Source organism: Echeneis naucrates, chromosome 22 (assembly GCF_900963305.1).
Source record: "Echeneis naucrates chromosome 22, fEcheNa1.1, whole genome shotgun sequence".
Classification (NCBI taxonomy): domain Eukaryota; kingdom Metazoa; phylum Chordata; class Actinopteri; order Carangiformes; family Echeneidae; genus Echeneis; species Echeneis naucrates.
The window spans coordinates 17,134,787-17,150,998 of record NC_042532.1 but is presented as its reverse complement, the minus strand read 5'-3'; the positions used below and the strand labels follow the sequence as shown (position 1 = coordinate 17,150,998).

Sequence of the window (16,212 nt, the reverse complement as noted above, 5' to 3'; positions counted from 1 at the left end):
GAAGTTGTGTTGGTGTGACTTTCCAACACTGGAGACAACTGGAGAAGTTTGACATTAAAACTCGCAATGTTTCCTCTAAACTGATGAGTAAACAGTTGGTAATGCTAATATTAGCTGTGCAGCACTGGTTTAAAAAAAAAAAAAAAAAAAAAAAAAGACAAACTGCTCATTTTAAAATTCACAAAACTCAATAATGGAAAAAAATACAATGACACAAAACTATGGACAACAAGCTCGATGTCAGCAATCACTTTAAAAACTGTAGTCACTCATGAACACCTTTTTTATGTCTGAGTTTTTAAATTCTTATTGATACTTTTAAAGATGATCTGATATTTCAGTCACTCATTCATAAATGCTTCATTCTAGTTTCAAGCTAACGCAACAGTCCTCCTAGTTCACCCATTACAGAGAAAGGAATGCAATTATTTTTTTCAGCTGCTAAAGCCACGCAAAACTCTTACAAACATGTCAGTGTCACACGCGGCGGCGTCCCATTTAATGCTGGTTTGTTTGGTCTCCAATATGTTTTCCAAACAGAGTTGCAGTAATCAGGTCATTTGTTATAATGACAACCATTAGGGGTGATCATTGTCACACAGCAGTCAGGCAGATAAATCAGGTGCTGTTTCTTTTTTTTCCCCCCTCAGTCATCTCAGTCACACACCCAACACAGACGTGAACACACACACATGTTCACAGCATTAAAGATGAAAACCTATGAAGAATTAAATCTAAATTATTGCTGTGGTTCAGACTGCCGTATTACAGATTATCAATGAAGCTGCTCACTGGCTGTGAAAATTAATCATTCAATTAATGATAATTTAAGGTAGAATTTAAATAAGTGCACCAATTAGAGCTACCCAGATATAAAAATGATTTGATCATGAATTGATTTACCAAGACATGAAGATATCGGTACTAGCTTTAAACATGTTCCTCTACTCACTTGCATTATAATTAATTATCAATGATAATCCATACTTGCATTATTTGTTAAGCATCAGTTTATACGAATAAAGGCTGATCGCACTCACATTAGACATCACATTTAACGCTTGACGTAGCAAAGTCACGATTAAATTACGGATCCAAGTTTTCACAGAGGACAAAATACTTTTATTGACATACAATTTATCTTTCAGGTTACTACAGAACCATCTAGAGAAATCGCAATTATCACATTCAATCATGGCCATAAATTGAAGCTGATATTAAAAGTTTGGTCAGATGGCTCCTGCTGAGTTGCTGATGACCCCAGAAAAATGGAGAAAAGTACTCAGTGCATTTATAAATGTATTGTGTTTGGAGAACTGATTTGTGTTCATTACAGCGGGCATTCTGTGCCATATGCCGGCTCAAATTCATTCACCCTCTTAAGCAGCGCAGCTTTCACTGCATTGATCTTCTCATCCAGTTCTGTCAGACTGCAGCCCTAAAGGACAAAGTAAGAAAATAAATAGAAAAAAATGAAACGATTAAACCTCCAAAACAGGTTAAGCTCCACTCACAAAGCTCAGTTAAAGAGAACAAAACAGCTACTAACTTGAGCCGTGGATGACTTGGGTCTCTTGTGCAGGTGACTCTTCAAAAAAATAAAAAATAAAAAGAAGTACACATTAGCCTTTTTCAATAAGTACAATTTCTAAACCAGCCTCAGCATTAGGAAACCTACGAAGGTACTAGGTATTTCTTTCTTGCTTTGCCTCAAGGACTGAAAAAGAATTTACTCAACACAATTCGACCGAATGATGTTTTGTCAAACCAAAACTTTAGGTCTGGAATTTCCCTTTACTCACATCATGAAATATAAAGAAATGGATTTTTAAAAGCAAAGAGCAGCAGACACTTGATAAAGATTATGAGAGGAATGAAGCACAAGTCACTTAGTCTGACATTTATAATAGTTATTATTGGATATTTTGACAGTGATTAAAGACAAGAAGGATATAAACAGACAGAGATAAGTGGGGATTAACATAATCCAGTGTCCTTGGGCAGAGATGAACAGAGGTTTGATGGAGTTTGTGTAGGCTGCTCTGAGAAATGTGTTTATATGCCACAACTTTAACTCTAAAAGCTTGTGGGCTTGTTAAGTTTTAAAGTGATGCATAATTCTTCAAGTAGCCTGCTATGCTGTTTCGTGTTAAAATGTTGTTCCTGAAATCGTTGGCCAACTGTGTGTAGTTCTTCAGCAAACACCAAACTACAGTATTTTCACATGTTGCGAAAGAAGAAAAAGGGAAAGGAAAAAAAAAAAAAAGAAAAAAAAAAAGAGTGGTACTCCGAATATAAAAGACCCCATCATTTTATTCAAAGACACTCAACATCTTTTCCACTGCTCACACAAACATGCAGTGAGTCAAAAGCAGATGGAAAACAGCATACTCACAGAAGCAGCATGCTGTGCTGAGAAATACCAGTTTGAAGAGACATGCAGCATCTCAAGCACACTTACTCAGATAACTAAACACACGCTGGACAGACTCCTTCAAGATGGGAAATTAGAGTCTGTGCGATTCTGCTGAAGTCTGTCGGGTTGAATATGAAGTTCTATAATTTACTGCCAGTCTGAAACGCACGGTGTTGTGAAAAGTTGTCTTTTTGAGTGAGCTGTCTGTGCTGACCTTAAGGTTCAAGTAAATGTAACCAAAAGTGCCACATTTTTGAGATGAGTCAACTTAAGTGTAAATTAAAGAGGGAAAAGTGCTGAAGTACAGGGACACATCATGGGAAACGTCTCATTTGATTTATAAAAAAAAAAAAAAAAAAAAAGGGGGTCTTCCTGACAATTTAGGCATCATATGCATTAAATGCAGCCACTGATAAAAGTAGCACCTTTACAAAAAAGCCCAGAGTCCAAACGATTCTGCTCCTTTGTGTGTGTGTGTGTGTGTGTGTGTGTATATATATATTATTTTTTTTTATTATTATTTTTTCCCCCCTAGGAAATTGAGCCACAGTTGCTAAAAATTTTCAAACTTTGCAGTGGTGTCTCCAGCTTAGCATAGTTTCCTTTTGTTACAAAACCCCCATTTTCAGGAATTAAACCTCCAACCATCACCTTACCCCATGATTCAGGACTCAAAAGTCACTGAGTGATGCCACCTGGCCAGCTCTAGAAAAGTTAAAGCAGTTTTGATTCCACTGGGAAAAGATCACAAGTGGTTTTCCATTCCAAGTCAGCTATGTAAAAGTACTTCAACACAAAATGGAGGAATGGCTGATTGTCACGTTTGGTGTTTGCCAAATTCTTGTGATAGAACCTGAAGAAGCTACTGGGCTTTGAATAATAGAATACAAAACTGTGAAACACTGCTGTCTTTGTGCACAAGTATTTTAACAACGGAGGAAAGTAACCGCCCAATAGAGCAGAATACTGAAATGAAGTAGTGAGTTCAACAGGCCAGCAAAAGTGAGCAGGCAGGGAGTTTCTCTCTGGTGAAATTCCTCCTTGTCAGGTGAACTGTAGCACTTGTTGACTATTTCTTATCAGAGGTGGTTAATAAGAGCAGGGATGAAAGTGCACATTTGGAGAATTGGCCAAAACTGGCCAGAACATAAGAGGTGGAAATTATATGGCAACTCCTGATACGATATGTTGCTCAGGATAATAACAATATGATGTCAATCTGACCCTGTGATATCTGCTGGATTGAAGACAATCATACATGATAAAATTATAATAGCTGCAACTTAACAGGAAACACTAAGAAGTCTAAATAATGGTTTGAAAAGCAGAAATTTTGTCTCTTTACTATAAGATTGAAAAGATAACAGAGATGAAAAAGTCTAACTGTTGCAGAGATTAAATGTCAGTAATGAAACATTTCTACGATTCCTGGAGTAACATCTGTTCAGACTGTGTGGTAATGCCAAGCAATAAATCTCAGACGTTTTTTTGTCTATTTTTTCAAACCAGAGGACTCACTGTAGACTGAAAATACTCAGGTGAGAGTCCTTCCAACTCCAGGATTCGATCCTCCAGCTTCTTCAGTCTCTGGTAAACAGTGTACGGGACAGGACCTGCTGAGGAGCAATATGCTTGTTGAACAGCCTGATAAGCGATTATTTTACATGGTAGATGATACAAACATAGTTTGCAGACTGTGATAATTGTACAAAATCAGAGCCATGTGCATATGAATTCATGAGTTAGCACGTCACATTGAAATTGAAAAGTGTTTCTTTATCACTGGAAATTAATTTCTGTTTACGTCGTTGCACTTAAAATGATTTTAGTATCTGCAAAAGGTTTGTAGCTTTGTTTTTTTCTCACCTGTTGGGAGTTTTAGATGTGTCTCGATGTTGTGAAGTCGTTCTTCTATGGCTGCATTTCCACAGTGTCTCCCAGTTGGGCTCCTCTGCTGTTCTACCAACTCTCCTTGGCCTCCCCCACCTCGTGTCTGGGGCCCATAAGTGTTTACCACCCGTGTAACTAGACAGCAGAAGACAAACTGTGACGCAGCGCTGACCAAACAACATATCTTTGTCATTTTTTCTTTTTTCCATTTCATTTCTGGCAGCAACCAGAAATTGTTTTTGTCTTGATGCACGTATGTACTGGAAAGTGATTCATTAAAGGGAAAATTCTAAAGAAACATTTTTATTTCTTAATCATTTGTTAAGCAAAGCAATTTTTTCTTAGGAAATAATTTTTAACATTATTAGTTTGACTTTTTTGAAATAATAGTATGCGTTCAGAAATGGTGGCTTCAGTTCTGAAAATAAAGCTGGTAAGAAATGTCACATTGACATTTGCGGCAAGTATTTATTTTCTTACCTTTCACATGACTTTTAAAACCTGGGTAAGGAGTGAAAACTGCATCTGTTCTGGCACAGCTGTTTTCTAAAGGCAAGAAAATTACATTTAAACTGTCATTAGAATATCAAAAAATAAAATTGAAAAATGTATATAGCAAATATTAGGAAAAAATATATATCCTGCTTGAATGCTGTTACCGTTAGTGTGCCCTGATTTTTTATAACTGGTGTCTCACACAGGCTTTGAATTAAAAGAAGACCCACTTTCTGATGTTTTTCTCGACTAAGCTGGTTGTGTTTTGAGGCCGAGTGTGTTACCTACTTCAGCCCCACTCTTGGAGCAGTTCAGCCTGACCTCTCGCCTGTGGAAATCAGCTCTCTCCCAAACATTGGCAATCTGTGTGCAGGCTCCCTTTCCACCCTGCCCCCAACCTCTCTCCCATTCTCACCCTGATTGCAGTCGATCACGTTGCAAAACTCGCGCACATTGTTTTCATTGATCTCCATCTGCTTGCGTTCCATAAATGCAGATATTCTTCGCTCAATCTAGGGGGTTACAAGGGAGAAATAACAGATAATAAGAGGCAACGGTTTGATGAGCTATTGATAGGTGACAAGAAAGCAATGAGGTTTCTTACCTACTTAATGTTAACAATTTGCAAACAACATGCTGCAATTTACATTACATAGAATGAACTAAGAAATGAACCCAGGTAGCCAAAAAAGTTAAATTGCTTGCCATCATCACATGATGGAATATGAATACTGTTTGCTTAGCTACCAAAATAAATGCACAACAGAATGGAGCCTCTTGTCATTCATCCACATGCAATCTCAGAGTAATGAGCATCCACTTCATAATTCATCAAGGGCCTGGCCCTCTCTCAAAGCCCTCCAGCAATGTGGTCTGTTCTATCCGACCCCAGCACTAAAGGACCCCTTATTCGCCGCCCGAACTCAGCTTAGTAGGTCTCCATCAAGCATTTGCTTCACTGCGGCACGTCATGTGCACATCCTCTGTAGCAATTACTTCTGATTATTCATTTGCTTGACAGAAAGTAAAGAGGGCTCTAAAAATGTCATTGCCAGAACAGCTGACAGATCTGCTGACTGATCTGAGACCAACCTCTGCTCTCCCGGCTCTGATCTGAACCATGACGTCATCAGCCGCCGTCTTGCTTTCTGTAGTCTCTGAGCTGGGGGGATGGTGCTCAGGCAGTGCAGCTGCTGAAGTGACCACATCATCTGATGCAGCTTTTGTAGATGCTCGATCACTGTCAGCATCCATTAGTGTCTTTAAGATTTCTGAAACAGTCTAAATACACACAAAGGGTTAATACAAATATATATTTTTTTAACGAATGCCAACAAGAAAAATCTATTAAAATCAATCAATATTTAAATGTCTTAGTTGGGAAAAACTTGTCGTGTTGCCACTTTACCTGTAATTTATTGATATGGTTCTGCAAACATCTGTAAACATTAGCAATCGACGGAGCATTCACTGCGTCTGTGTCGACTTCTATCCTCAAAGCAGCATCACCTAATTTGAGCTGACATGCAAATACACAGAGAAAGTTAAGTTACTTTATGAAAGTGCAGATTCAGTTGGAAACATGGAGAAACATTGTCAGCAAAACGTTTGTTTGTGGGACCACACTGGGACCACATTCTTTGAAATGTAAACTGACGTAGCAATTATGTTTACTTGGGTTACTGTGCATTTAGTATTTTAGCTTTGTAGATCGCTGGTCCACTAAAAACTATTTTAAAACAACTTAATGGGGGGGCTTGTGACTAATATTTGTGAAAATTACTTTTTGTCAAAATGATTTCGAAAGTGATATTATTACACGCAATAATTGTGGTGCAACTCCAACACTACTAATACTGTAGATCTGTCTTGGCGACAGCTGGATAATGTTGATCCAGCTCATGTGAATGATGAAGGTGCAGATGGTGTTGGATTTATACTTGTAAGTGTTTTTCTTACTTAACTCCTGATTTTTTAGAAGAGGAGAATAATAAACGGTTCATACAGTACGAAACAGTACAACAACAAATAATACGATTCCAATAATTCAGCTTCAGGTCACAACAATATGAGCAGCAGTGAGTGTTGTCTCTGCCGTGTCTGAAATAAATAATCTAACAGGTAATAAGTTAAGTAAAGCACTGTGACTTAGTGTGTTAATAGTCTAATAGCCGGACATCTCGGCTGTGTTGAAAAACACTGAATGAGCGGAGGAGTGAGGGAAGTGAGCAGCACTGCTAGCACGTCCGGTGGCTAAAAACATTAGCATGTGGCTAGCTACAGACGCGGGCTAAAAGAGGAGCCGCCGGGCGAAGCTACGTGACTTAAACGGCGTCAACCAACCTCGTTCCCGAAGTTTGAAAGCAGTTTCAATAAAACACACACGCAGTCCGTGGAGCTGGACATCTGCCTGGACTCCGGAGAAGGAAGATGTCCACTCGGCTTCTTTGTCTCCGCCATTGCTGCTTCACGCGCACCAAAATACTGCTCGCCGATTGGTCAGAATGAAGCAGACGGGCTTACGTAGGCACGACGCGAGAACGAGCACGTACACGTCGTGAGTTGTTGTCCAGCCAGTGAATCTGATTGCCAGCTGTTTTTTTTTTGTTAATATTATTGCTTTGTTTTAGCAATCGATTAATTGTTTAGTCTTTGAAGAATCACATCAAATCGTTTCAGTCAAGACTTTGCCTCAAATTTCGACTTCAAATGTCTACAAAGTACAAAACATCGTTTGACGTGTCAATGAAAAGTAAAAGGATAATGTTTGGTATTTAAAAAAAGACAAAAATAAATAAATAAAGCATTTCATTTAGTAAAAAATTACATTGTGATATCATTAATATCCTGGCATTCATGCTTAGAGCAGTATTTTAGTTGGAGGTGGAGCCATTTTAAGATGTCAAGCTGTAACTAAAGATGGAATATTCACCTGATCAGTTCTTATTGATTAAATTGTATAATTTGAAATGTTAAATTAAAAAGTGCTATTTGTATATAAAAAATTACTTCAGCTTAATTTTTTTTTGGCAATAAAGTAATCATATCACCTCCAAATATATGCTCTGTTGGTTAGTTAAACTATATAATAAAGTATCATGTTAAATCAGCTCATCATAAAAAAAATCTTAGTTTATAAACAAACTAGTAATTTAGTTGTCAGGCAGTAAAAGAATAATTCTCAAACCTTGTGAAATAGAAGTTTAAAGATTAATTAAATGTAATTGTTCCATTCATGGAAAAACATAAATAATAATAAAATGAACCAAGGTTCCATTTAAAATTGGTTTTTATAAGGTTTAAAAGCATTTAAAATGCCCCGCACACAAACTGAGCTACATAATCCAATTTTTTTTTTGTCCTGCCATATAGCTGTAACATACATTTTAGCTGATGTAGGTAAAGTTACTATTTTTAGGAGAGGCTTCAGTAGAGGAAAGTGTGAATTTATATGAATTCACAGTGCACAAATTCAAGAAAAATAAACATTGCCCACATTGTAGAACCTTATACAATAAAGTCCATGAATGACTGCTGACCTGCAAAAAGACAAGTATATCAGTCAAGTTTTTCATTGTACAGATATATTCTACAGTCAAATAAGAATCAGTCAGACATGTCTACCCGCAGGCTGGACTGACTCAAACGTGAGATTTGAAGCTGCATTTAGTTGTATTCTCAATCATTTACTTTTCAGACAGGAGAAAGAATGGTCACTCAATTATAAGAAGACTGTCCCTCAGACCACAGCAGACTGTGCAGCAGGGCTTTGGGATGGGAACCTGGCCACAATGTTGTATTTTTCTGTGTTGAGTGACTGTGGGAAAATCTCCCTCGTCTATTCAGACATTTTTCCCTTTTTTTCATATAATGGGGAGGGAGACTGATGAAGGCAACAACAGAAAAAGAACAATTACAGGCGACGAGAAAGCACAACCACTCAGAACTTAATAATACTCTCTAGAAGGGTTAATCATTTTAGGAAGGGGTCTGAAAACAAGCCTTTTTAGTTTAATTCATCTCTGGGTGATATTTTTTTCCCCCCTGAAACAGGAAGAGAACTGTAACACTTGGAATGGTTTGACATGCTGAGCCACTGCTGAATGTTCCCACACAGCAAGGAGCTGAGAAATAAAAAAAAACAAACTGCTTATTTAATTTGCCCGGCGGCAGAGCCAAGAACAGTGATTGCTACTATATCAAGTGAAAAAATTTAAATTTGGTGATGTTTACATTTTGGTTTCATTTAGATTTTTGTTTCAACCAATTTTGTGTTTTACATTACAACAACATTAACAGGCTTTAAATGTTACTTTGCACTTAAAGCATAAAACAACGTGTTCATAATATAGATGCATCTTGTCTGTATTGTTTTGTATTACACTGATTAGTTATTTTGCGTTCTCATGGAGGTCATCTAAATGGCTGGATAGGCTTTTAGATTATTAAATCTACACCAATGCATTATATTTTTTTTAACTGTTCATTTTTTTCATAAAAATCCTAAACTAAACATTTTGTGAACTATAGAGGTGCAAGTAAGGTAGCAAAAAAAAAAAGAGAAGAAATGAGAAATTAAAATGACTGCAATCACCTCAAAATATAATGCAAAAGCTTCTGTCTCACAAATCTCGTTTTTAAAACAATATTTCTTTTACATTTTCTCCACAAAAGCATTTAAAGGTTACAAATATTAAATATTCAACAGTATTTTCTTGTTTTCATGTTACTTCACTTTATACAGCTGTCACACGTTACTTTAAAATAGTTAATAGTTGTGTTCAAAACTTATGCAAAGAAGTAGCTTGACCAAAAAAACTAAAAAGTTTGTTTGTTTGTCCACATGTGACGGCCTTCATTAGCAGCTGGAGTTTGTTTAGCTGTCAACAAAAAAAAACATCGAGTATTTATACATACATGAGCACTTCATGAATGAATATAACACTTGAGGTTATTTTCTAAAATTGGTGAATGACTATTCATAACTTAAACTACAAGTGTGATGCTGTTTTGTTAATAATATATTGGAAACTTAAACTTGCCATAAACATTATTATTATAAAGGAGTACTTTAAAACTGGAGGTTTAAGGTGTTATCCCCAAACATATAGTTTGTATGGAAACACACTGATAGGAAACAGCAAAGCACAAGTATTAAAGTTTTTATATAAAATGATGTACTATTTCAATATTTATGGTGCAAGAACATAAAGTTGACTATCACCCGTTTGTTATCTGTTTTATACTATGCTACTATTTCATGTAACTTGAAAATTGTTCTTCTTTGGCTCACCAGAATGTGATCTTGGCAAGGAGACAGAGTTTGTGTTAGACAGGAACCGGTGGTGGTGGTGGTGGAGGAGGAGGAGGGAGTTGGTGAAGAGGGATTGTTGCTGCCTCTTGCCTCAGTCACATCGGCCACCTGCAGGAAAGTAAAAAGGTCCGCTTTTGAGCTTGTCTGCTCCGCGGCGGCAGATGATGTTGACAGAGCATGAGACAGAGTAAAGGCCAGGCGGGAGGGTCAGGAGAAAGAGGGAGGCACAATGTAGAGAGGCAAGTGGATTGCAGTGGGAAGGTTTTTGTCTCATTTTACTGAGAGGGGAATAATTAAATGTAGTCCTTTCCTGTGGTCCCTGGACCAAGTTCCACATGGGAGAGGAACATGTAGAAAAGCCCATCACCACTTGTTCAAAAATATAAATTAATTAAATAAATAATAATAATAAAAAATACCAGGGAGTGTGCTGAGATACATGGTGATTTCTCAATTGAATATTTAACAAAACTACATACCAAGACCTCACTGATGCCTTTCAGTCTTTAGTTTAGCATGTTTTCTGTCAGAAACTGCAGTAAAATATGAAGGGACCAAAGTTTTCACAATCCAACCTTATCTAGATGGAGATATGAATGTCTCCACCAAACTGTCCAAACCTTTCACATTAAATATCATCAATGCTTATCATAAGAATGGCGGTAGAGGAAAAAACAGAAGTGCAGCATGCTTCAGTCATTGTCTGGGAACTATTAACCCCTGTTCAAAATGAGGTGCCAATCCATATTCATTGGATAATTAAAAATATGACCTGCTGGTACTTGAGGAAAAATAAGGGGTGCACCAAAGTCATTAGGACTCATCCTCCAGACACGGTTAATTTCTGTACCACATTTAATGGCCATTGATTTAATGTGATTACATGGATATTTCTTGAATAGTACAAAACATCAAAACAACTTTCTAATCTTTCACATAAAATCAGAAATACCAAACTTGCGGTGGTGCAAGGGGGGAACAGTCAACAGATAAAGTCATTTGCAGTCAGTCTCTGGGTAACAGTATGACCAAAAATTGTCTCAATCCATCCATTAGGTGTAAATACATTTCTATTTAGTTCAGTTTCATCAAAGTGGTGACTCACTGCACTCAGTGACAGATTGCAGACCACCTATCCACACACATAAAAACATCCACATCCATCCTGATTTTACCGCTTGCACTGTTGCACACCCAAACTCTCAGTGAGTTAATGTGAAACTGCTCTGCCACACAGCCTCCTCTGAAAGTTTGCCACAAGGGTAGACAGGTAGGTTATTACTTTAAGCCACTTGTGACTCTGAAGAGCATTAATGATATGGACAAAGCGCTAGAGATACTCATAGAGTTATTAACTGGCTTTTACCTCTGCACATTGCTGTTCCTGCCACATTTCCAATCAGCAGCAGAAAAATGCATGGCCACAAGCACTCCAGCCCTTCCATGTGCAATCGCTTAATCAGCTTTAATATGGCCTCCTTTGCAGATATGGAGCAACTCAAGAGGTTTCTCGCCTGATGTGTGTTCAGATAGTTCTCTGTTATATGCCATAGATGGTCTAAAATCCATTTTTGTTGTTTTTTGAGTCCACACAACACATCTTCCAAGTGGAAAACATCACATAACAAAATTGTAACGCTGTTTGAAACACAAGCACCGATTGCGAGAGAAGTTGACAACATGTCGGAGATGCATTTTGTAGCTGTTCTCAAGCTTCAATGTCTCAAATAAAACAGTTTTATGTTATTATTTTTGTTCTATGTTATTATACTATAAGTTTCAAAGCATTCTGTACACAGTTGGGTAGTGTGATCTATGACACTGTAACTTCTTCTAAAGGAATGCTGTGAAATCAACCAAAATTCATCCCCAGTTCAGTTGCATATTAGTGGATGTCCCCGTTTTCCCTGTTTGAGAGAATAAACTTTCCAGAGATTGTTTGAGGTCTGAAGAATCCAGCCATGGACCTGACTGTGTCTTCAGCACATGGCTGTATTTTTTCATGATGTAAACAGACTGACGGTTAACTCTGATTTCAGTCCCCGCCCACACGTGAGCCAGCCTTGCATGTTGGCTCTGTGCTGATGCTGAAGTGGCCTCAGCAGCTGCAGCTGCACATTCTTCATGCCAAATGAAGAACTGGCTCTTAAAACTGAGAAAATCTAAAAGCAAAGTCGGTCCATAATAACTTCCCGTGTTACTAAACAGTTCATTGAAATTAGGTTTTACATTTTCAAAGTCCCAAAAAAAGCCCAACTTATTCACTCAGCTTCAACTTGAACCCAGTTAACTTGCATTTTTAAGGCAGCAACTTAAGCTTTACAGTTTAGCCCCTTGCATAGAAGTGCAGTTGCTGGTATTTTATAAGTAAACTCTCCTAAATTACAGCTAAATATAGTCTGGAAGCCTTTCTCTGTTAAAGGTCTAAATTTATTAGAAAATAAACTACTTCTGATCTTCGTCTCAGCACCTAAAGTTGCACTAATCGATACTTTTAGAATACCAGTGGATTAAATGAATGTGTGCATTTGAGTCTCTGTTTGTGATGAGCCATGATGTCTAGTGTCTTTCAGCTCGCTGTTGTGTTTTATAGCCTCCCACTTAACTGTTTTCACTCTTACAGCTCTCATCTGCATTTTTTTTTTTTTTTTCAAGAGGGAGCAGGCGGTTGTTTTCAGGAAGAGGCCTCTAAAAAACGGCTAAATGCTAGCAGCTCAGCGCCAAATGTCAGACGGGCTGAAAAACACAGCAGAAAATTTAGCCGCTAAAGGGCCAGAGATTTCCCCTCGGGAGTTAATGTAGAGCAAAACTGAGCTAAGAAGAGTATTGGCGTTACAAATGTGAAATAGTCAGACGCAGGACACCAAACGAATGCAAATGTTGCTCAATAACTAAATAAGTCGTCAAAGTTAATCACAGGAACTTAAACGGTTAGATTTTGTTAGCGTTCGGTTTATCACGTGTTTCAGCTGCCCCCAAGTGGCCCCAAAAACATCACCATTAGTAAAAGTTCCAAAATATATAATTTTTAAATATATAGATTACAGTGGAACTTGAAATCTTAACATGTCACGTCCTCGTGTACTTCACTGATGTCTGCTGCAGCCCCGACTACAATATAGTTCAATAAATCTATTTGAGTTAAAAGAGTGCAGTATTTTACTGTCATGGAGCAGAAGACTGCACAAGTAAAAGTCTAAATTACTTAAACACACTACTAAATTAAATGCATTTTGCTCCACTAGTGAGTCGCGCTGAGCCCTCCAGTAAAGACCAGGCCATTTCAGAGAAGTTAGTCCTCCTATATTGTCCTCTCTGTATCTGAGACAGTAACCAGTGGAGCCTAAATCTCAGTGGTGAAGTGCAGTGAGTCAGAGTGCTGCAATCACTCAGCAGTCTTTCCCTGAGAGGCTGTATGTTGATAGTTCCCTTTGTATTACATCCACAGCCAGAACTACGGAGACCTGTCTGAAAAATAGCCGTCAGCCAGAACGCGATATACTGATTAAAATGTGGAATATTTGTGATCCATACTGACAGTCTAACGATGAATAAAAGGGATTGTGGCTGGCTTTTTAACAGCAGCAGCAGTTTTAGCAGAAGCACTGAAAGTGCAGTTTTGGCAACGTAGATTCAGTGTTTGGCAGTAGTGGGGGAAACATTCAACATTCAAGTCCTTTAACAAAAGCACACTTCAAAACTATGGTCGCAAAATGAAGCCATAAATGTGCTAAAGTAGAAATACAAATGCATCAGTGAGATGCACTTGAAGGATCAATAAAGGATAGAGCAGAACAGTCCAGGTCGAAGCATTATATTATACAATTACTTTAGGTTCTTTTCTGAATTACTGCATTGTAAAACATTTAACCACTTTATATATTGTTGGCTCGTCCAATCTATAAAAGAACAAATTCTGCTGAAATGTAGTTAGTACAAATCTAAAGTAAAACGGAAATACTGAAGAACTGTACTTAAATCCAGTAGCCTACTTGAGCAAAAGGTGCTTTTCTTTCTAAGTCTCTGAAGTGCGATGTCAATTGAAATGTTAAACTTGTTTGAAATCTTTCAAGGATTTTGAATATGTTTACATTTTCACTCAGTTCTCAGTCTGTAAATTTGTCTCCCGTGGCTCTATGAATACATCTCGCTATATTACTTACCCCTCCCGCCCTTCCTCCTCCCTTCATGACACCATCCCAGCCCCCACCACCACCTTCATCTGACTGCACCTGTCACCTGGGGGCCTCTGACTACATTCAGGATCAATTTACATAACCTCATTTAGCAGTTCACAAATCAGAGCCATTAAGAGCTACTAACAGGAACCAAGGGTTCTAATTTAGCTTGCCTTTCACAGTGGGAAAATTGTTCAGTTCAGGCCTACAAATAAAGATTCAGGTCTTGGCTTTGATTGTTGATTGTGATGGAAAATGTACAGATGATTAGAACAGACCCCCCCGTATTGATTTCCTGCCAGAACACAGCAAGCATTGGTCCTGTTCTGTGGAACCATGAGAGGAGGTGAGCGCTAAGAGAGTCTATCAAATACGTATATCAAAGTATTAAAAAGTGATCATCAAAGCCATGAAGCTGCAGTAAAATAAAGATATTCAGGTCATCATTTATTGTTGATATTTACTGTATATTAAGCACACTAAATTACTTGTTATCAATTGAAGCCCTACTGCAAAACAATCGAAGATTTCATGATTATTTCAATACAACAATACAGCAATTTATCTGCAACAACTTAACGGGGTAATTTTTGGCTTCTCACATTAGACAGCATGCCTGAAATGACAGGCACACAGCCGTTTGAAGGATTTTGCTCACAACTTCAAATGCTTTTATTTACATTTGTGGGGAAATGTGACAGTAGCAAAACCAATTCAAAGAGCTGTGAATAGCTGAAGTCAAGAGCCGAAAAATTATTTTCAATCCGCGTTCAATTTGGCAAAGATGGGGCTCATAGAATAAAGAGGCTGATTCAAATTTCCACTTGTTCACCACTAAACTTGGTGGTACGGCGTTGCGAACGTGTGCTTTCAGGGGGCATTTTTGGGGGAGCATGTTTAATTAATCAACTAAATCGGTGCTCTCCTCTCACTGGTCTTCCAGACACATATGTTTGCACTTCAGGCTGTACGATAAGGCCGAGGCTCTGCATGAGATGCATGCAGCCGCCTACAGATTTTGTCTACCAAAACGTGATTGCATAACATCAGTCATTAGCAGGCAGATAAGAGCTGCAGTAACAGTAGTCCGGTGGAGTTGGCAAGGTTTAGAGGATATGCACTGGAAGACCCAGACGCATGCAGTGGCCCGTATAAAAGCTTTGGGGGTCAAGTCACACAAAAATGAAAATGTTTATGAGGTACGATTCAGTAAAGTGGACCTGTCCAGCTTTTGGTCCAGCTCGTTTTTAGTCGTTTCACTTGAGTATAATTTATTACAAGTGTGCAGAGCAGGTCTATGTGGGGGTTGGGATCTAGCAGAATGGTGCTTGAAAATGCTATAGCAACCAACAAGAGCTTGTGGGCCTTTGGTAAAAGCAACTCTGATTGTGTAAAAAAAAAAAAAAAAAGGGGGGGGGGGGGGGGGGGGAGGCCACCATACCAATCATGATGGTAAAACATGACATTTTAACACAACACTCAGTGAAAACAGTAGATATTTTGTTTTTATTATTTCTTAGTCGTTGGGCAGTGCAACACAATTTAATGTGTGTAAAAACTGCTCTTTTAAGATAACAGAGGGAGAGATTGATTTTAAACTGATTAATATGAACTCAGGCACAAGCTCTGAGGCGATTTTAAGCCGGTTTGCCTAAAACTCGTCTTGCCCCAAGAAGTCCCAGACTGAGTGAAGAAAGAAAGAAAGAAAGAGAAGGGAAGTTGGACTCCAGCCAGTGTCATGTCCATCACTTCTTAAAAAGGACAAGGGGAGGAGACAACTGTTGTTGCTGTGTTGGCTGGACGAATTACTTTTAATGAACATGTAATTAATGGAGATAGACTGAACGGTTTCAAAGCAAACAACGATTCTAATTGATTTGCATCCACCCCCTTCTCTCTTTTTTTTTTTTTTTTTTTTG

General features: G+C 38.1%; 2 protein-coding genes across 3 annotated transcripts in view; both read right to left on the bottom strand.

Moving 5' to 3' along the window:
* Nucleotides 1–1,108: 1,108 nt before the first annotated feature.
* mbip (MAP3K12 binding inhibitory protein 1) lies at nt 1,109–7,296 on the bottom strand. 2 transcript variants are annotated; one of them, XM_029493316.1, is made up of 9 exons: nt 7,145–7,296; nt 6,210–6,320; nt 5,894–6,082; nt 5,217–5,313; nt 4,787–4,852; nt 4,283–4,441; nt 3,935–4,032; nt 1,550–1,588; nt 1,109–1,438 (listed from the first exon to the last, which is right to left on the bottom strand). In XM_029493316.1, exons 1-9 carry the CDS (start codon nt 7,259–7,261, stop codon nt 1,331–1,333), a joined length of 984 nt encoding a protein of 327 aa, XP_029349176.1. In that variant the 5' UTR covers nt 7,262–7,296; the 3' UTR covers nt 1,109–1,330. The 2 variants fall into 2 exon arrangements, with proteins under 2 accessions (XP_029349176.1, XP_029349177.1); XM_029493317.1 differs by having other exon boundaries at nt 3,935–4,029.
* An 829-nt stretch (nt 7,297–8,125) lies between these two features.
* Nucleotides 8,126–16,212, bottom strand: part of nkx2.9 (NK2 transcription factor related, locus 9 (Drosophila)) — a 40,697-nt gene continuing 32,610 nt past the window's right edge. The window contains exons 4-5 of the transcript XR_003840347.1: nt 10,095–10,223; nt 8,126–9,681 (exon numbers count right to left, since the gene is read on the bottom strand). The gene's annotated coding sequence lies outside the window, so the exon portion shown is untranslated. The remainder of the gene's footprint in view (nt 9,682–10,094; nt 10,224–16,212) is intronic.